We start from the raw sequence: 22,985 nt of genomic DNA on the forward strand, positions 1-22,985 counted from the left end.
GGAAAACCCGAAAGAGGAGGAAACATCCGAGACTGGAACACTCCAAGCACAGCTAGATCTAAGAAGGGTCTCAATCTCAGCAAGACTAAGCCATACTCCCTTATTGAATTCCTCAAAGGAAATTGTCGCTTCATAAAATATCTAATGGAAGCCATAAAGCTTAAGCACCAACGACACTTACTGACCCAGAGCTTTTTTGTGATATAGGAAAATGAACCTGTAGAAAAGAGTTTCTTGAGAGGGAAGAAACCAGAAGAGACACACTCTGGAGTAATTTTCCAGGATTGGATAGTTTCAAAAAGTTCCTTCTGGATTTCGAAACTGCAAGATCTAAGCAGTATTTTTATCGGAGTTAGAGTAAGTTTTTTATCCTTACTAGCTTCCTCACATTAGGACGTTGTTGCCTTAGAAGGCATATGATGAAAATGGGGTATCAGAAATGGACGAGTGTAGATTCTGTGGGGAGAGGATGAAACTCCATATCAACTGCCTGTGACATGCAAAAATGTTTTTGACGAGTAACTTGCAGGAGCGCGGAGTAAACATCCCTGGGTCCACCCCAGATACTGGAGTTCATTAGAACTCTGGAACTGGACGACGAGCTGTAGAAAAGAGCCCTGATGGGGAATGCAATGCAATGCAACCCCCTTCAGAAGCGCTAGGATCTAAAGCCAAATGCCAAACATGATCGAAGGCCTTGGATATGACCAGACCAATAATAATAGTTCCCACTTGTCTTCCTTCAGGTCTCCTTTCCAATCCCGGGAAGTAAGTCGTGACATTTTGTCGATGTTAAAACTTATGTCCATTTTCGAAAGTAATGAACCGATAAGTCGTTAAGGCTGCATTACCAAACGAAATACGAATTCGAATAACATACGTGAAATGCTTCGAAGACTCCGTGAAATGCAACCATACCAACGAACGAACGCGGATATTAATTACGATTTAATAACGATAATTTTCAATTAATCGTCTCCCATTACATATGAATTAATGTAACCGAAGCAATATAATGCCGTGATGCCGTCGCAAATTACATTTGTTATTCACAAACGCCGATTATTATTTCATAAAATTCAACATCGCCGACGGTCCGATGAGTACTTTGAACAGTTTTGATATCTTAACATCGGGTTTTATCGGGTTCATTAAATGAAAATCGTTATTGCCATTAAAATGAGCGAATGAGCGAAAGCGGCGCAACTTTGTGGAATGCTCATTAGCGGTCTCCGCGTCTTTTTTGATCGATTAAAAGCAGTCGTCCTAGTGGACTTCTTATCGGTTTTCTCTATTTCGCCTTATTGAGTTGTCGCCGTCCCATCAGATTTCCGCGGAGAAGTTAATCCGTGGGAATTTTCGTCGGTCCGATGTAATTGGTTGTCGGACGACTGCCGAGACATTCTTTGAGTAGATCCAGAAGAGGGCAGTCCAGATGTAAGGGTCCAGAGAGGCAAGTAGGGAATAAACGGGGATCTTCTTGTTTTCTTCAATATTTTAGTGAATAAAGTTCTTTCGTTGTTGCTGGACAGTTATTCAATTAGCGACTCAGATTAATCCTTAAGCCACCTGGTGGTGGGATTTACAAACGTGATAGGTAGGTTAGGAATGTTGTTTTACTCCAAGAGCCTCCAGCTCCAGAATTCTAATGAACTCCAGTATCTGGGAACGCTTCAAGGAGGCTAGGTCCTCATTCCTCCAATAATATTCTCATCCAAGACATTCCTTACACAGGCTTGCAATGGTATTCTGTAACCAGGTGAACAGAAGTTTCCTGCTCTTGCCCACAAAATATACACTCGTCAGTTTATGATAAGCTCATTCTTATCATATGCTTTATAAGACAAAAACGTCCTAATATGAGGAAGCTAGTGAAAATGAGTAACTTATTCATACTCAGATCAAAATAGTTCTTGGATCTTTCAGTTTTAAAATTCCTGAGGAATTCCTGAGGGATGATCCATTCCTGGAAGATTCCTCTAGAGTGTATCTCTTTTGGTTTCTTCCTTCTCCAGAAACTCTTTCCTATAAGTGTATTTTCCTATGCCAGAGAAAGGCTCTGGACCAGAAAGGTGCTTTTGTGGTCCCTTTATGGCAAATGTGTTGACCTCTTCGTCTCTCTTGATTCCAGAGTAACCAGGAACCCAGATTGAAGAGATCTTGTTGTTCTTGCCTATTCCATTAAGTTTCCTTCGGCACTCCCATATCAGCTTCGAGTTAATGACATAGTAGTTCAGAGCCTTTATGATTTCATTCCAGGTTTATGTTTACGCATCCTTCGATTTCTGTCTGAAAAACACTTTAGCTGGAGCCTAACGATAATGTACACTTGGTGCCTGCCCCGTATATATCAGCGACAGCTCTTATCGTGGTTTTTGAACCATCAGTATACCATTTAATGACATTAACTATGAAATTTTGGGTAGTCTATTCTTTTTCCATTCCTCCCTTTTATATAGCATCGTGTTAAACTTCTTCTCAAAGCCTACTTTTTTAATCATAACATCGCTAGGCTGGTTCACTGATGATAATAATTTGTACTTGTTTAGAGAGGATCAGGCTCTCAGACTTCGAATTCTCTCATTACCTGTACCTTCCCTAGATATTCTGAAGATGACCCTCAAGGCTCTTCTATCTATTCACTATTTCATAAATACTGAGGCAAAAAACAGTATTTTATGAGCCCTATCGTTTCTGTGTCCCAACTGGTTTTAACCTATATACCACAATCTGACATCGATTATCAAAACTCCTGTAACTTTTTCTGATCATCGATGGCTGCTAGGAACGAAATGAATTTAAAGAAACGTCAGCCTTTGCACCTTTTTATTAAGCCTTTTTCTCGATAGAAAAATCACTGTCACCTCCGTAAACTTGACCCAAGATTCACCAACTAAGGCTCTAATTGAGAGGCATTCAACGAGGATTTCAGAAACAAATTATAACAAGATAACGAAGCATTCAATTGAAATCTGGAGGGCCTTATGTAGAACCTTACTCTATGATTTTTTCTGGGAAATTTCAAATGTAAAGCTATAACTCTCACCTACTAATAGACCATATTAGTGAGGTTAGAATCACTCAATTGGCGGGAGATCCATATTCAAATTTTTTTACATAGGAATCAACTTTAAGATGGAATATCGCCAGCTAGAAGTAAATGTTAATATAAAGACATGCAAAATTGGGTGCCGCCATTATTAGAGGTTGTTTCCAAGTATATTTTACATCACAAAATACTTTTATATGTCCTAAAACCAAAATTGAACACATTATTATACGGAATATATCCGTATGTCGTAGATCATTTCTGCTATACGTCAATCATGAACCGTAACAAGGAAAACGACATGCTACGCTTGCGCGTTAAAGTGATGTCAGCTTCAGAGGTTAGAAACGAAATGAAGCTACGACAAACTTCCATGGATCTTGCCGACCAATTTTATATTGATCCATTATTAAAAAAATATACCATTTTATATATACGAAATTTTGTTTTCAACTTGTTAAGAAAGGATCATAGAACACATTCCAACAGAAATAAATCTTAAGAAATTCGCTAAAATATCCAAAAACAGACGAGAAGTACGCTGCATTTTTAGGCCCATAAGAAATGCATAGGGAATTCAGGGACCAGATCCACGGATGGATCGCGATTCAAAATTCCCACCTAACCTCACTAATATGGTCTATAAAAAGCCAAATAGGACTACCTATTGTCCCATAAAAACCGCAAACTCATATCTCTTGGCGTTCCTAAGATATTGACGTTTCAGTAATTTTGGTTGCCACCCTTAATGAATCACCCTATATATTCGAATGTTGAGACTGCTGAAACGCGATGTATCCATAGATGTAGTGGTTGTGTAAAAAAGGAACATCGTGGGTTCATTTTCATACAAGTTGAATATTTTTCAGTGATTAATGATTTTCAGCATTATTTTTGCACCGATATCATTTATGAATGACGAACTGGAATGAATAAAAAACAGAATACCATTTTTCCCTGAAATCTTCGACAAGAACTAATGAAATTTGAAAGGATTGAAAAAACTAAAACTCGTCTGAAAGATTTATCATTCTTGAATTAAGCAAATTCCAATATAAAACACTGTCAAGAATCTCCTACGGTAAATACGGAACGTATTCGATATGTTACGATTCAAAGATAAACAAAATCTCACAATATTTTGACAATCCATTCGAAATGACTGCGAAAGCAAAACTCGTTTCGCAATATATCACTTTCAGCCTCACTCTAACTACGCCTCTGAACTTGATTGGTATCTCTACTTGCAGTGGAGCTTTCGTGCACTTAGGTTGGCAGCATATGGCGACAGCCGCTGGTACACATTTCGGCCGCTAGGGGTCGTGGCTGCTTCGCGACATTTTACATTGTATTGACTAGCTCATCGTACGCTGTAAATATTGTTTTTTTTTCGTGTTTCCGTCGCCGTGTGTGAATTGAATGTGTGGTGAAGGTTTATTGAGGTGTTTGTGTGTGTATATAATGTGTTTTCCGACGATATGGTGAAGGATTTAGTTAAATACGGGGTCGTACGGCCGCCATTCTCCAGGTAAAATCTATCCTAGGGTCGGCAATGTCCGACCACCGGGGTTTTAGTTATGTTTAAATCATGGATCAAGAAGTAAAACAAAGGAATAGACGCAGAAAACGCGCTCAGCGTATGCAGGCACAGAGAGAAAATAACCCCAAACAACGAGATGGAGACAGCGCAGATGAAGACATTGTCAGAGAAAAGCCTCAACGGCCCCCTAACAGACGAAAAAAATCTAAAGAGCCCCTCGTCGAGGAGGACATCATCGACGGATTCGCGATTCTTGGATTTAAGACTTACGATGACTTGGAGGTACGTTTTTTCCTAACCTTAAGAATCTAAACAAACTCAAAAAGACGTCAAAAACAGTGAATAACCTAAAAGGCAATTGCTATAACAACTACATGAAACTCAAAACCTTCGAACAACCTCTCTTGTTACGAATTTAATTCAAAACTTCTCTAGAAACCCAGTCAAAGCACTATACAATGCAAAAGTTTCATTCTGCACATCTGCCTGTCTTCCAGTCCAAAAGCTGTGGTTCTTGACTGTTCTAGAATATAAAAACCAGTTGGTCGATAAAATTGCACATATATAACAACAAATGAGCTCCGAAATGCTCTTGTTTTATAAATAAACCGCTATTATGGTTCAATTTGAGGTTATAAACATAAAACCACATATATGCCTATTGAAACAATGTTTTTCTCATTGAAATTACACATTTTATTAGGTTTTAATTATCAATTTGTATCCAATAAATTCAGTTTGATTCTGTGATGCAATTCATTAAATCAATTCACAAGTTTCCCCCTTTACTTCCGAACAAGTGATGTATCGAAGCTCTCTCCGAAATGAAACGAGATCATGTCTTTTCTATTCAGAGTGTTAACAGATATGTTTTTTCATAGTTGTGTTAGTTTGACGGTTTTAAAATACGAGAATTTCTTCTTAGAAGTCCATTGGATTATTGATCATCCAACTAGGTAATAATTCTATTGCTCGTTCTATTGTATATCTCTCAAATTCCTACTTATACATTTGGATGATTACTCAACTTAAGAGAAAATTAAGTGGGGTCTAAGATTAGACATTCTATTTATGCTCTAAAGTACTCACTGAAGTGGAATTGTAATCGAAATACTTCTAGTGATTTACTTGAATGGCTTTTGAGAACTTGAGAATCAATGCCGAATATTCACTGAATTCACATAGGAAGCCATCACTTGGTTTGAATATCAATTGAAGTAATAATTTTTTCTTGTTTTGGATTACCAGTGTATTCCCTTTGCTATAAATTCAAATTGGGCAGTAAAAAGTTTTATTAATGAATTATTAACTTATTCATCAAGTTAATAAAGGAAACAATCAATCACTTGTCATAGCAGATTTATGTCTAATTCAAGGAATGTTAACTCGATTATTGAATTCTTTTTATCATTAACCATGGCTGAAATTGATTTGTTATTGATTGTGTCTATATAAGGCGTTGTAAAATTTGTATGTTACAATGAATTTCACTCTCATTCCAAGGTGTGTGATTTTAACTGTTACCTGTGGAATGTAGAGAAGGAAAGGAGATAGAGTTCTTTCACATGTGGATATGGAAAGACTGAAGAATGTGTACAAGAAAGGATATGGTGTTTCTCAACTTCATTTCCTTGAATTTCATACCTTGATTAAAGATCGAAGAGATAACAATTGAACAGGAAAATATTTGAAATAACATTCTGTACTGGGGAATCCTTGAGATTTATTACAAATTCTTCTGGAGAATTACTGAACAAGGAGCAGAACGTTTTTCTCCATTTTTGAAAGAGTTATTCTCGTTTTCAGATTGGCATTCGTACACTTGTCCCTCGAACAGTTTTATTTTTGCAGTAGAAGTGGGTCACAAATTTTGTTTTCAAATATAAGACGCCTAAGAAATCTAAAACATTAGTACTATTGTGTACGAGTTGTGTATATGTTTTAAATTGAGAAATTGCAATTTTACTGGTCTTTATAAACACATTATTTATGTAAGTTTATTGTGTTTTGAAATAGTTTACTAATCCCAAAAACGATATGACTTAGATAACTGGCACATTTAAACACCAAATTCAATTTTCAAGTTTTTCTAGTGCCACCTGGTCTTTATGATTGATTTTAATTTTCAATAATGTCAAACATGACGTAGGAGTCTCTGAATATTCAAAAATTATCTGGTTTAGATGAATAATAGACGTATATACCTGTACAGAACATTCTATCATGACCAAAACCGCGAGGAAAAACTGTGTTTAATTAAATACCTTGAAATTAGTTACGCAAGTAATCAATTTCTACCTTTTTTGGTAGAATTCGTGATCATTATATATACTTATAATGTAGAAGGACACAAACTTCGTTCAGTTTGTTTTCAACAGGTAGAAAATCTCGAGCAAAACAGGAATTATTGTTATTATTACTTGACGTCCATCATGAATAGTTTTTGGTTGGGACAAGCATGGATTTTTTGTGGTCTGAACTAAAATGAATTTATCGAAAACATCATCATCCACCCCCTCCCCCACTAAAATTTCAAGTTCGAGGTCCGTTTTTGATCCCAATCGTTGATGGAAATGAAATGGAATAAGCGTTGGCTTTGCTCCTCGTCCCGAATATCTTAGTCGCATCCGATTAATCTATGTGACATTTACGACAAACAAAGGGAACGCGCCAGGGAACTTGATTAGTTGGGGGTGCAGGTCACGATCAGTTTCGGGTTACGTTAGTAGAGGCGTCTTGATCCAATCCAACCATTTCAAGTTTAATTCCGAAGGTTTCCTTCTCTGCGGAAGAGGGTTTGGATTGTAATAAATGTTCGCTACTACCCTTAAATGCGTGGCGGGGAATATTACATTAATTACTTCCCTCTATTTAGACCCTTTGAAATTTCTAGCGTTGTAATCGATATCGTACACCAAAACCGAGTTTTTCTTCCAATGTGATATGTAATTCACCAACTGCTGTCAAAATTGTCGTGTGACACTGTTCAACAAGTGACATTTCCTACGAAAATTACAAATTCTGTTTTCTCGAACTGAGGAATGTCAAAATATTCCTTCACATTTCAGAGGAACTGCTTCCAATGCTATCCACTATGGCTGACTATGGGATCATGTTCCTATAGGTTACAATATAGGATAACTTGGAACAGAGACAATATAGGATAACAGAGAACAAGCCATAGTGACAAGTTTGAAAAGAATACCCTGTAGAAAGAGGCAAACATTGTTTTTTAAGTATGCTGGGAACTTCTGAACCGATTCTGAAAATGTTGTCTAGAATGCTGAACTACCCCTGAGATAGTGAACCTCAGCTGCAAGAAGAAAAACTCAGTTCTTTCAATTCAGTTTGGAAATATTGTGTTCCAGGTTCAATTTTATGAGAAGTGAGAAGGACTTTCTGTATTATATGCAAAGCTAGAGAAAAAGTATAGCATTGTACTCATATGGAAGTTTATTGTCAAAATAAATCCTTGAATAGTACAAAATTCACCCTCCTCTCATCTTATATTTTAATCGACTTATCGGTCTGTTTAATTAACGGATACCCCTCGTACCCATCGGCTTATCGGCCTTAGTCGCCAATTTGTGAAATCGAACGTGTTATTAGTTATCGTCCGTTAATTAAATGTTACCTAATAATTCCACGTTTCGTCGAACCCATTCCGTTTCTATGCGCGCCATAAAATTCGCGAGATTAATTATCTATGTCTAATTCTCTCGCTTTATCTCGATTCTGTGGTGATAACGCCTTGTTCCGTCCACTTTATCTGTGCGTCGATCTTCACGCTCTATGGTTGCGATTCGATGTTGCGGAGATTTGTTTCGAGCGTTTTTTATTTGTTCTGGATGTCTGGAAAGGTTATGTCGACGTTCGAGTTGTTTATTTACGTTTCGGGAGCATCAGGGGTTGAATTTGAAGCCGCGGGGAGCTTTGGCTGCACGAATTATTCCGGAAGCTGAAAATTCGTTCCTGACTCGTCCTAATCGAATTTCTGTGGTATCATTTGAAATGTCATCGGAGCGCGGCGCTCGAACGAGTTTCTATGGAGCCGATAGGGGAGCGCGGGAAAGTTTTAAGGTTAGGAAAATAAACGTCAAACTCGATGCTTTTGTTGGGTGTCTACGAGGCGTATCCGTTAAATAATCCGAAGCGTAGCCGAAAATTCCCAAGTATGAGGCATTGTCGAGTTTGTAAGCCCCTCTTCCCGTTCAATTCCCTCGCTTAATTCCCGTCTCGAAATGAAATTACCAACTTTTCGGCACCGAATAGACTTCCGTCGAAGTTTCTCCGCGAACGTCGTCGTTTCTGATGATGAAAACTTCCACGGAACGTCACGTGAAATTCGCATTAAAATTGAATGGCCAGAGAGAGACGGAGGGAGGGTAGGGTTTTCCCGAACGCGCCCTCTCTTAAGCGACGACCTCATGCCGACAAGAAGCCGCTTTTGGGTTATGCATTCATTAGGGAGTCGTGTCGCGATTGACGAGAAACGGGAACGGCGCGGAGGGTTGTTGTTGGCGTCGTGTGAACGGAAACGGTTTTTGGATGGGGATTTCGGCGGACGCGCGGTTAGTCCCGGAAACGTACGTTTGGCGGGAACGTTTTTTCCGTTTTTTTTTAACTTGTCGCTATTTCACCGTCGTCTTTTCGCATTTTATTCATTTGACAGCAGCGATATATCGATCTAGAATGATCGACATCCCAGTTTGCCTTGGAAGTCCAGACGTAGCTTAATATCCACCACTGAAAGATGAAAAATAATATTCCCTGAACAACATTCTCTCAGAAAATTGATAAGGATTTCTAAGAACTACTTGAAATCATAAAAACAAGAATCTTAACTAAAACTGGGTGCCCCTTATCGATCCTGTCAACTGATCCCAAATGCTCTATGATTTCTGTCCACCGAAAATCGAAAATTTGGGGTACCGAGCCATCATCAAGTACATACCTGTTTTTAAAAGTAAATTGGCAGATTTACGAAGATATGCTTGATACCCTTGGTGATCAATGTCCTTCATATGCGACCGAGAAAAATTGGACTGCAAGCTTCAAAAGAGGTAAATTTTCCATTGGAGATGATGACCGATCGGGAAGGTCAGTTTCTGTGTCAGTCCGCGAAAAAATCGATGCAGTTCATGACATGATTTTATCCGACCGTCGAATTGGGCTGAAACGGATATCTGAAGCACTGATTATTTCATACGAACACGTTCATCATATAGTTCACGTCAATTTGGACATGAAAAAAATTGCTGCAAAATGGATCCCCAAATGTTTGGATGTTGACCAAAAGCGTGCAAGGGTAGAAGCATCGCGTTCGATCTGTGCTCGATTTGAAAACGATGTGACTCCTTAAACCGAATTGTTACTATGGATGAGATTTGGGTACATTTCTACGATCCAGAAGCAGGACAACGCCTCTGCACACAAATATCATGTTGCCATGCAAAAAATTCGTGATTTAGGTTTTGAATTACTAGAACACCCCCCTTATTCACCAGATTTGTCTCCATCCGACTATTATCTCTTTTCTCAACTGAAAAAAAGTTCAAAAGGTTGTAAATTTCCTTCTAACGAGAAGGTAATAAAAGTTGTGGAGGTTTGGTTCGCAGAGCAAGAAAAAACACTTTTCTCTGAAAGGTCTACAGACGTTGCAGGTTCGCTGTAATAAATGTATCCAATTAAGAGGAGAATATGTTGATTAATAAAATGTTTTGACGTTCATTTCACGTAAAACATAACAACGGCCTGTTGCAGGAAAGTCCGTTAAAATTTAATGCTTCATTAAAATTCTAATCCCCCATTATTCCCTTCAAAAGAAAGTTTTTTAACTTTTAACGGGGCATTGAACTGAAGTTCCTGCAACTGATCCTAATGGACAGAAAAGTGTTGCGCCCAAGAATAAGGGGAATATGTATCTAGGAAAACTAAATACAGACCTGGAAATCATTCAATTCAAAATCGCCTATATAAAATATTACCGATGGCGGATTTATCATCTCTCAAGTCCAATGGGATTCTATGAAATCTCAACTATGGGTCTGGAGAGCGGCAGTGAAACGCTTGAGTACAGATTTAAAGACGAGTTCAGTCATTAAATGCTCTGAATTGGACATTAGGAACGCAAGACTCTTATTTGGTAGTTTCGTATAAATTTGTTCAGAGGCGCCCTTAACAACCTCGAATGGAAGAAATAGAAAAGCAAATTCTGGAAATCGTCAAACCAACATAAATTTAAGACTTATGGTTGTATTGGTGGAAACGAGATACTGTGATATATTGAAAAATTCTTAGCCTACTATAGAACAAAACAAAATTTCAAATATATCACAGTATCTCGTTTCCACCAATACAACCATAAGTCTTAAATTTATGTTGGTTTGACGATTTCCAGAATTTGCTTTTCTATTTCTTCCATTCGAGGTTGTTAAGGGCGCCTCTGAACAAATTTATACGAAACTACCAAATAAGAGTCTTGCGTTCCTAATGTCCAATTCAGAGCATTTAATGACTGAACTCGTCTTTAAATCTGTACTCAAGCGTTTCACTGCCGCTCTCCAGACCCATAGTTGAGATTTCATAGAATCCCATTGGACTTGAGAGATGATAAATCCGCCATCGGTTATATTTTATATAGACGATTTTGAATTGAATGATTTCCAGGTCTGTATTTAGTTTTCCTAGATACTTATTTCCCTTATTCTTGGGCGCAACATTTTTCTGTCCATTAGGATCAGTTGCAGGAACTTCAATTTAATGCCCCGTTAAAAGTTAAAAACTTTCTTTTGAAGGGAATAATGGGGGATTAGAATTTTAATGAAGCATTACATTTTAACGGACTTTCCTGCAACAGGGCGTTGTTATGTTTTACGTGAAACGAACGGTTTATCATCTTTTATTTTTGACGGATGGTTCGTAGCGTTCGAGATCGTACGTTTTATTCAATTCCGTCGGAAACACCACCGTCCACTTATCGATTTACCACCCGGCCGCCCCCGAGATGTCGCAACTCGATAATTTAAGGACAAATTGCGGGCTCCTTAACGTTCGCGTAATAATTGATTACAGGCATTATGGACGAAAATGATAATTTATCGTCGGGCCGGTTTTTCACCGATAAATTTCATTATACACGTCGAACCGGAGGGCAATTATCGTGCGGTTAACGTGACGACTGTCGGGTAACGAGACGAGATGCACACGGCAACGACGATAAAATCGACGTGCGCGGGGACGGTGAGATCGTTCGTTCGCGTTTTCCCATATACGTGGAAATAACGACCGGGGGACTATCTTATAAAGAACGATAATTAAGGTATGATTGCCCCGCGCAAGAAACGGACGACGGCCGGTCCGCTAATCGGGAAATTAAGAGGCTGACGGTCGCGTTCGGCATTTAAAATGAAAATTAAGATGAAGGGGGCAGCCATTAGCCGATGATGATGTGTAGGCGAATGGACGCGGATGTCTTGAGAACTCGGGAAGGTGTGCAGTCACACATCGAGAGAGTTAGACAGGTAGTTTGATGAAAACGGTGCGTAAGTTAGGGAAAGTGTTTTGGTGCTGAAATAAAGTAAATTTTGATGTATTTACTGTATCAAAAAGTGGCTCGATCGGTGGGCTGCAAGCAGGATGGTACATTTGTGCACTCGAATTGGAATTCGGCGACATTCTCTTTGATCTTTTTCGATTTCTTACATCAAAGGAAGTTATGCCGCTTTCAATGTATTTCACGAAAAATCGACATCCTGAATCGTATTTGATCATAATTGAAGGATGTACTTTTACGAGAGGGAAATCTACAGGGTGTCCCAAGTTCGATGCGCTCACTGAAAACATCTCGGAAACTACAAGACTTAGAGAAAACATCTTCAAGGATCCACGATCGCTTTTTTCGGCATTATGCGATATCAGAAAGCAGTTCATAGATAGCTTCATTCGTTGTCGAGTTATAAAGCGTTTCTGAAAGATGGCGGTAATTTTAATGGTTTTTGTGGTAATCATAACGGATCATAGAAATTAATTACCATTTTAGAGATAGAGAGGAGAGTTGGTGTTTTTTAAACGGGACATCCCACCCTGTACAGGGTGGGCAAAATTGGTGATACTTGAACTACAACTTTTTAACCCAACGAGATAGAGGAAAATGAGTGTACCATTCATGTCGTCTTTTTTGAGAAACTAATAATGCCATCCACTGCATTCCTCTATTTTCTTTTTTTTTGAGGTCTAGGCCAAAATTTAAATTTGGGCGATTTAAACTTTCAACTTTTGTCATTACCTCCGTTTCTGTTTGTGCTAGGATGTTGAAATGAAGACATTATACAGACACTTTTTTTATAGCAATCCAGTGTATTACAAAGATTTTTTCCTACAGGTTTAATTGCTGAGCTACAACATGGAGTTTTGTTTTTTCTTATGAAAACATTAGTTTGAAAGAATCGCCATTTTCAACCGTTTCAGAAATATATTATACATCGCCCTCAGTCTTTCTGAGTCATTTTAAATTACTGTTTTCATAAGAAAAAATGCATCTTTATGTTATAGCTCAGCAAATATATCTGTTGGTAAAAATCATAGTACGCCACTGGATGGCTATCAAAAAAGTGTCTGTACAATGTTTTCATTTCAACATCCTAGCTTAAACAGAAACGGAGATGATGACCAAAGTTGAAATTTCAATTTTTACCTATAACTCGAAAACAAAAGAAGATAGAGTAATGCAGTTGAGGCATTATTAGTTTCTCGAAAAAAGACCACAGTGATGTGCCATGCGTTTTCCTCTATCTCGTTTGGTTGAAAAAGTTGTAATTCAGGTATCACCAACTTTGCCCACCCTGTACAGTCGCTTCAGCAGGCGTGATTGTATGCAGGTTCGTGGAAATACACGAAGTGTGATTTTGGCGGATTTTGTTATTCAGTGCGACCAAATTCATTTTAAGAAAAAGGCGCTCTACTCGATAATCCCTCCAGGATCACTATTTTGGTTATTTCAGTGTTCCCCATGTAGATTATCGCAGAATGACCCGACTAATTAGTATCGGAATCGATACTAGTCACGATTTTCGTAATCCGCGGCGCCTGTTTCTTTGATATTTCCGCACCTCCGTTTTCTCCCGGAACATCAAAGGCCCCCGCGCCGCCCCGCGCGTAAATCCCCATCTGCGCGGAATTTCCACCCGTTCGCATCGAAACACGTCCGTTTTTCCGTCGCCGCCGCCGGATGCGGAATCGCGAAACGGTAATCGAATCTGCCGCCGCAATCCTTTTTATTTCCGCCGATCGGATCGCGTACGTTCCGTGTGTGTACATTGTTAATTAATGAGCTCTTTATCGACGATCCATTATCCGTCCGTTCATCTCCTAATTATTTATTCAATAATTTATATCGAATGACAAGGAGAGGCGATAACGACGTCGGCCTCGGTTTCACGGGTGGTCGCTTTTACGGTCGATAATTGTGTTTTCCGCGCGTTCGGATTTGGAGATCGTTTCGACTATACGATAATTTCGATAAACGAATATCGATAAACAATGATGCTCCTATTCTGCTGGAAAATTACAACCCCACTTGGAAAATCAAGTTTCATGTTATAATAATCGATTTTTTCGAAAATATTGGTGCTTGACTTATCGGAATATGTATTTATTGACTGGATTTTCGGTGGTAAAATTTCTTACATCTTTTTTTTCACGGTCGACTCCGGAGGTTTATTGTCATATTTTTCGGCCATTCGGCGGAATTAGGATGTTAACACCCGGTTATTATGGAAGGGCCGTTCAAAGGGTTCGAGTTGAGTGGCCTTCTTTTCTCGGTCGTAAAGTAGGTCTTTATGACAGCGGGATGAGTAGAACAACACTCCAGGTTTCATTCATACGTCAAACTGCCCGAGGTACCTACCTGACAAACCCGAAATGGGGTTGGAAGGGTAGGATTTGTCTTGATGGTGATAACGTTTCTTTTTGGATGTTCCGCAGAAGCGGAATGGTTAATTACTTGTGGGAGGGTGTTAACGAGGATGAGGCATCTGTTTTAACAGGATGTAGATGTCATCTAAGTTGAGGCATTATTCAATAAATGGTCCGTTTGAAGGCTAATATGTAGTTTGGTTCAATATGCCCCTGGATTAGGATTATTACAAAAATGTATCGGAATCTCAAAGTTTTTAATGTATTCCTGCATTTCTCGCTCATATACTCAAAATTGAGACGAGTCGTTGCTTGGAGGGGCCCTTTTGAGCAATTGGCATTTGGCTCGCTCTGCCAATGAAAATAGATAGTCCTCCAGGGGGAAGAACGTGGAACAAATGACGTAACGAGCTTTTCGAAGGACAAAATGTGAACATCAGAAAATCATCGTTGTTGAGTGGTCATCTGCAATTAAAACTTTTCCGAATACGGCAGTAGCTTGCTTCGCCTGTTATAATTTCTTAACATCCTCGACGACCAAACATCCTTCTTGAAAGTATCAAAACAAGCCATCAAGATCCATTTTAGCAACTTTTCAAATGTTCGCAGATAGTAACCCCATCAGCCACAAGGTACAGATTATGGTTCCATAGCACTATGCGTTAGGCGTCTGAGAGGGAAGACTGCCGTCGAATTTATGTCTAGCAGAGTGTGAATTCACGCCATACGGTTTACGTGCTACCGTCCAACGATGATGACAGGTCGTTCACGCTACCACCGGCCCTATTTCAATCTGTAACTTCACGCTACGGTTCACCCCTACATCCTATAAAACACGTTCTCTCGATCGTGAACGGCCGATTCCCAAATTTATTCACACTTCTCGATCTTATCTCTCCTCGGCCTAATTCATGGGAATTATTTCGATAATTATACGCGTTTACGATGGAAATCACGGAGATTAGTGGTAAATTGGGTCTGGTGCCCTAAGTGTGGGTTTTCTTGTACTCCGTTTGGCGCTGGAGCTTTGCTCTACAGACTTCCTCTTTCAACACACCATTGATTCACAGTACTCCCTGTATTAAGGTTTAACGTGCGTTGATCGTTTTAGTTGAAAAAATTTACAAATGATGGCGTACTTGGAACACCTTATAAGATGATGCGTAAGTGAGTTATACCTGGGTGAATTTTTGGACTTGAACATATATTTTAACAGTAGATTCTTGAAGTCGAAAAAAATACCTTATTCCTTCACCATTTCTTCCGATTCATCCTACATAAAAAAGTTTTCATAATGAGCAATGCTAAAACAAAATTCCGTTCAGAATTACAAGCTGAATCTATGACACTTCACATCTGTGGATCTTTTAAACAGAATTGCATTCAGTCAAAGTACCCAATATTTCAAATTTCACAGATATTTTTTGTTTTTTAATATCAAATTACTCGAAACTGGCCCATTACATGAAAAAAATCGAAGAATACTATTGTTTACAAAATATGTAGTCACATATTCTTTAGCTAGCGTACATAGAAGTTGAATTCTTTGAATTTTTCGTATTTTTATGGTCATAATGAAGAAACCCGAAGATCATTCCATTTATCTAGTTGAACCCAGTGTTAAAATGGATGTACTGACTAAAGACCAAAACACTTGCCCGAGGAATTTATCAGATAAATTCCCGCTGAATGACTTTGAATACCTGCCAACGTATATATCACCAAACGGTAGTTGACATAAACGTTCGCGACTTGTCCAATACGATATTGTTTCGTTATCTGGCATTGACCCAGTTCAAGATCAGCCGTCAGTCCAAGATTTTGGCTGGATACCAGACCGGAGATTGTTCGACTCGTTTAACTGGTAAATAGAGTCTGGACCTGATTTATAGGCGCAAATATTTACCCATCAAAATGTGGGAATCTGACCGAATTGCACTCGAGGAATTCGTCGTGTATTTTCCAGAGAAGAACGAGCTGGTCGTTGAAGTATGAATTTCGAAGAAATATTATGTTTGTGATATCGATATTTGTGGTATCTTTCAGATGAAGTAAGTATGACGTTTCTCTCAAACTTTTCATTTATTTCAATATAACAAAAGTGTTAGAAAAAACTTTTTACCAGAAGAGATGAATTGGTTTAAGAGTCCCCCGAAAGCCCCTAATATTGTTTTAGGACAGTGGTTAGTTTAGGTGTCATCTGTCGCAGAGGGCAGGTCATTGTTGACTACACCGTGTAATGAGATAACGACGGATTCAGTTTAACCGCATCTATTGTGAGCTCTTTCGTTCAGGTGGGCGGGTGTTGAAGAGCATTCAATTTGGGAAGGTTTGAGGTTGTTGGAACGCTTGATGATCAACTTTCTTGTGGTTTTATCCAGACATTCAAAACATTGCAGCAAAGAAATATCATCTCCACCAACAGGCTGATAAAAGTTTCTATATGGACTGCGTATCCACTCACTCAGGCATTAAAGGCAACGATTTCTATTGGTCCAGAACGACCAGAACCTTTTTGTGGTATAGAAAAATGAACCTTCAAAAAGGAGTTTCAAGAAGACAATTCCGATCTCTCGATCATTCCATGCTCTAAAATGCATCTGGATCCAGCAAAATATATTTCACTGCCCTACTGGCCTCTTAACAAGGTCAGAAATGACAATAGGTCTACAAGAGTGCCAGGTTCTGTGGGGTGCAGGTAAAGACCTTGAAACACTCTATTTCAAAATTCCTAGCCCACGCAAAGAATGCTTTTTGCTAGAGGTATGGCCTCTGGTTGTTGATTATCAGAGCCACTACGAGGGTGACATGCCACATGATGATTCGGGATTCCAATTTCCAGTATATTCCAGCCTGTTAGCACAAAAAAAATCGGCCAAGTCCTGTTGTAAGTGTCCGGAGGGGACAGGTCTTTGAACATAGATACATGAAATGGCCATTGCAGTGCTACGAACGCTCTTGGTGTCGTACACACATTCGATACTCCTCTATCTAGGGCAACGCTAAGGCAGTGGCGTTACATGGATAAATCAATATATATTTCGCATTGGAAATTGATGTGCAGCAATTTCCGAGTAAGCTGTCTCAATTGTGATTGGCGACACTAAGCAACTTTCTCGCTCCACTCTTTGGATAACCATAAGTGTTTATATTAAGGATAAATTCAGATGCATACCAACCGCTACGAATATCAACAAGTGTTACGATCTGAATTGAACTAGCCAATTTGCCATCGTCAAGGCTCCAAATGGAGTACGCCCCATCGAAGAAAAGTAGATGCTGACCATGCTTTCGGTCTCATTCGACATCATCAGACCAACATAGCTTTGCGATGGAGAACGTTCGGAATTGATGGACCCTTATTCAATACTGGCACGCGCTACTGAGTACTATACAGTTACCCAGAGCGCCACCAAGTATGAAACGGTGACCGATTAAATACCCTTCGAATACCCTACAGATAGAAACCCATAAATGTTTATTTTCCATTCCATGTATCTATGTTTCAAGAGCTACCAGTCTCACGAAAGCTGTAGCTAGCCAGTGCACAAACTGGCACAAAGCATGATCGAGGTCACCCCTGAATATTTAAACCCCATCATCATGTTAGGTGAACACGTTGATTCAATAAAAAGCTTTCCGAGAGTGGCAATAACACTTGTAACTGCCGATGAATGCTCTTGAACATTTATCGCCATATGGTTAAGAAACTCCTTTTCCAAACATTCATGAAACATTTGTAGCAACCGCGAGGCACCTCGCGTGCGTCAGTTCTCGCCTCATTCCTCCCGTAAAATCGGTAATCTTCATCCGGTCTCCAGCGCGATCCTCGGATTCCTACGCTCGGCTCCAGAACGCTCCTTTGTAACGAAAAAAGTTAACAGCTGTTCCATTCAGCTTTCGCTTAGTCAAACTGACATATTGCCCCTTTTCCCCGACAAATTTTATTCGGATCCGGAGTCTCGTTCCTCTCTCTTATGTACGACGGCCGTCACGAGCGGCGATATCGATCGGCCTGGCCCCCCTCGCATCCCCCGTACGTAACATTTGCATGTTTAAAATCCCATCTGGGCCTTGGTCGGATGTCTAATTCGAGTCGAGGATGCTGTCGCGGCGGGCCCGCTACACCGGGTAGCTGCGCCATCTGACGTGCGGCGAGATTTCGGGATTTTGGGGCGTCCGGTCCTTTACGCGATCAGGACCGTCTCGGTTCGCTTTAGGATCATGGTTGATGGTGTACAAATGACGAAATTTCTAGCTCTAGGATCCATATAACCCTAGAAGGTAAGCTTTTTGAAATGAGAATATTGAGATCATTACTTTCGAGGCTTGTTTACCTGAAGCAATTTGCTTCAGGTAAGGTGCTAGCCTGACCCGATGACCTTCTTCCTTTGTAGGGGCTTGGGACCGGCAATGCAGCCACTGAGTTGCTCAATCAACCGACCTCACAGGCGGAGATTACTTCACGCTGTTAACCAAGAGGCAAAATCTTTAAATATGGTCTTGAACACAAACAAAACAAAGTGTATGGTGACAGCTAAAGATCCGGTAATGTGTAAATTGGATATTGACGGAAAATCGGAGAACAAGTCAGAGAATTTTCATATTTGGGAGCAGATATTACTTGTGGTGGTGATCTAAAGCGTGGAGTAAGAAAGCATACAATGTAAGCATCAAGAATATCAGGTGGTCAACAAGAAATAGCAGGGGACAACACCTAAACCAGACAAAACGAAAACAACACAAATGATGAGAGCGGTAGAAATGAAGATAATAAAAAGAATGCATGGAAAAACCATGGATAGAGTGAAAAACGAAGGACTTAGGGAACAATGCAAGATAAAGGACGTAGGAAGGTTTGTGAGGCAGAGACGAAAATACTGGAATGAACACAGAGAGAATACAGGATAATAACAGAAAAGTAAAAAGCATAACAAACCAATTGGAAATAGAACACAAGGAACACCACTGAAACTCTGGAAAGGATGCTAGACATCTGCGTCAGAAGAGGCTGATTGAAGAATACACAGGCAGACGTCTACCTATATGAGTGGACATGCCATATAGGAAAGAAGGAGAAGAAGAGATCTTTGCTAGTGAGGGGCCTTGATGGCGTGGAGAAATCTGGCTGGTAAAACTTGAGGATGCAACAAAAAAAATACTACGATGGATGTATTCATGATTGTGAGACCAGTAATCAATTAAAGGGCAATAGTCTGGCTTGCCGAAGCAAGTCATAAAAGTACGAGGAAAACCCTGCTCTGAATACAAAAATTAGCATGTTTTTGCATCACTGAAGCTATAAGAACATGCCCAACTAGTTAGTACACTGGAGATCGTAATAGAACTCTTCACCTGTGATAAATTGATAAGCCCATGAGGCCTTCCTCAGAATATCCAAGGAAGGATGATAGGAGAATAGTACATTCCATTGATTCTCCCAGTCACGTGGCGATAAAGAAAAAAAGCAAGAATAGAAAAGGGTACCAACCCCTCAAATCCTTCAAAAAGAATAGAAGACGAATGGTTCGAAAACCACGACAGGGACTGGCGAAGGAGTATTTTGGGCTGGCACCAGATGCCCACTATAGCTAGGTAGCTGTCCGAGCGTCTTTAAGGGCAGAAATATAACAAAGTCTGTTTAGCCTTTACCCTAGAATCAAAGGTAATGAATGGAAAGGCCAATACATTCGCCAGGAAAGGAGCACAAACTCCTTTCATTGGTCTGGAACTTACAAGAAAGAGTTTCAGGTGAAGGCATAAACTTTCCGAGACTGGACACTCTAAAAAGTTCTTTAAAACGTCGAGATCTAAGAAGTAAGAGTGCTACACCTCCTTACAGGCCTCGTCGCCTTATGAAGCACCTAATGAGAATGGGTCTAGCAGAGACTGCCGAGTGCAGGTTCTGTGTTGACAGAATTCCTCGCCAACGCGAAGAATACTTCCAGAGAGAAACTCGCAGCAGCGAGGAGGTAACCTCTTTGAAGCCATCCGAGATAAGAACTCTGGCACAGGACGACGAGCTATGAATGACACAGTGGCGAAAACATCTCTAATGGGATGCACAATAGATCCTACTCTCGCAGTGCTACACAACCTCCTTTAGTATCCCAGAACGCGTCGTAATCCGTTGGTGCAAGATGGAATTCGAAATTTCTGGATGTTCGATTGAACGGTGTTCCACATGGGCCAGTTTAAGGTCTCATTATTTATACGCAAAACCAGCGATATGACTGTTATGTAGTGTGGCTTTTTCTAGTGTACATGATCACCTTCCATTCGTACCTTTTGAAAGATTTTATGGATCTGAAACGCGTTGTCTTCTGTGACGAATAAACAATCGCGCAAAGATTCTGGAAGAAATAAAAAACTTGATGAATTCAGGGGATGACACATTCGCTCATTATTTCAACATGCAAACATGTGTGGCTCGTCTTCCATCAGAGTGCAGTACTTTCAAAATCGGTCGAGATGTGATTGGACTTGCCGCTTCGTCCTATAAGCCTATCTTGGTATTTCGTCTGCGTCAATTCAATTTCCCCGTTCCAAAAATTGCGGCCCGGACAGCCTCTTCTTCATCTTCGACCCAAAACTGTCTGGATATGGTCCACGTCGAAAAAATTCGGCGCGATCGCCGCGATCCGACGTGGCAAAACCGGCGAACCTAGCGAGCGGGCCATCAATCTTCTCCCCCTCGCCCCCCTCGCTATCGCGTTAGGGTCGCTCAAACTCTAATCCTAAATTAATTTTCTTCGAAAACATCTAATGAAGAATAATACTCCGCGTCGGAAAATTCGTAGCGGGGCCGCAGCTCGACCCCGATACTTTTCCCGCATTTTCCGGACGGCGCGAAGCGATCGTAAATCGCCCTTCCGTCGTCGCTGGAAATTAAGAGATACAGTTCGGGATTTTTTTCGATTAGGGAAAGTGAGACGACGTTTTGCGGCCTGACGTATGATTTATCGTGTCGAGATGGGCGTCAAAAGTGCGGGAAATTATGACGTACGGGGGGCGACAGATTGTTTGTTTTCAGTGCTTTGTGATTTCCAATGAATAGAAGAAAGGGGGACAAATTACCTTCATCCACCTGAAGATGCTTCTGTGATAGCGAGACACGCGTCGTAGTTAAACACCTCATGTCAGTGAAAATCATATAGTTCTGTTTTTGGAAGAAACGAGGATTGATTCTTGAGTGTTACTCATAGGTGCCAACAAAACGATTCATCCAACGAGGAAATGGACAAGTAAGCACGATTAGAACGTCCATCAGAACAATAGAAGAAACAATTGATAAATTATGAGAGGTAAAAAATGAGAGTATCAATGAGGAAAATCACTAATCGTTGGTTTCGAGAAGAGCAGAAGGCTTTAGAACTAATCTGTATATCGAGCAAGATGAATGAATATGGGAATATATCAATGAGGGTATAAAGTATAATGAGCAGATCATACCAGTTGAGAGAGTACACGATTATCAGAGCAGACCTTCCAGGGTGGAACCAGGACGAAAGACTGTCAACTAGTATCATGGCTTACCACTAACCGTTGAACCATATTTGAGGAGTTCACATCGAGTTCTGAAGGAAAAACTACTAATCCTAGGGTCCACCCTGAAGAACATGAGGATTCATTCATCTGAAACTCGACAACAGTAATTAGATATATGTGAATGAGAGGTCAACAATGAGAATTGAATTAAACTGATTCAAATGAAAAAGACGATCAGGAGCAAACGATAAATCAGTATTCATTATTATGAGAAAGACTTGAGGAGGTTCAATTCTGGTGCTACATACCAATTTCTATGTGAGAAAATCTAGAGAGGTCTGAAAATCTAAGCAAATTGTGAAAATATAATGAAATACATATTAACATGAAAATGGTCAATTTAACAATTTTAAAACGATTCCGAGTACATCATCTATCCTTTGGGTTGAACAAATTAGCACCAGAGTTGACTGAGAAGACTCGAAAGAAAATTACTTTGATGAGGTGAACAGTTAAAAGAAGTTTTACAACAATCGTAGTGAGAACAATGAGACGTTGATTCAATAAAGTTAACAAAGAGATGGCTTCATCGGAAACGGGATCATCTGACATCTTGTAGAGAAGGGGATGCGTCGATCAACTGTCAAGTAACAATGTCTGAGGCAACATAGAGTTGAACTTTATTGGCGTGAAAAAGAGCAAGGTCGGAGGGGGTTTAATTTTTAACACTATGTTGACCTAGTTCTTATAGTAAGAGAAAAAATATAGTAAAAGAAAATTGAACATAGAATAGTCGAAAAAATTGTAGACGGTTTCGCGTTATTGTGGGCCCATTAGGTAATGGTAATGGTATAGTTCTTATAGTAAGAGGAAAATTCGAGGGAACTTCAACAGTGCGAGATCTAAGAAGTATCTGGACTTATCAAGGATGTGCTAAAGCTTCTTACTGGATTCTACAATAAACTGACGAGAAGTTTGAAATCATGTTCATCA

The 22,985-nt window shown here is 39.8% G+C and overlaps 1 protein-coding gene across 5 annotated transcripts in view; it reads left to right on the forward strand.

Annotated features, from left to right (window-relative positions):
- Positions 1-4,312: 4,312 nt before the first annotated feature.
- Positions 4,313-22,985, forward strand: part of LOC123318044 (fibrosin-1-like protein) — a 166,140-nt gene continuing 147,467 nt past the window's right edge. For 3 of the 5 annotated variants that reach the window (XM_044904722.1, XM_044904724.1, XM_044904726.1), the window contains exon 1: positions 4,315-4,871. In XM_044904722.1, the coding sequence (XP_044760657.1) occupies positions 4,638-4,871 (234 nt within the window). In that variant the 5' untranslated portion in view covers positions 4,315-4,637. Of the gene's footprint in view, positions 4,872-22,985 lie in introns of all 5 variants that reach the window. The other 2 variants (XM_044904723.1, XM_044904725.1) reach the window with 2 other exon arrangements.

This window comes from Coccinella septempunctata, chromosome 7 (genome assembly GCF_907165205.1).
Source record: "Coccinella septempunctata chromosome 7, icCocSept1.1, whole genome shotgun sequence".
Taxonomy (NCBI): Eukaryota; Metazoa; Arthropoda; class Insecta; order Coleoptera; family Coccinellidae; genus Coccinella; species Coccinella septempunctata.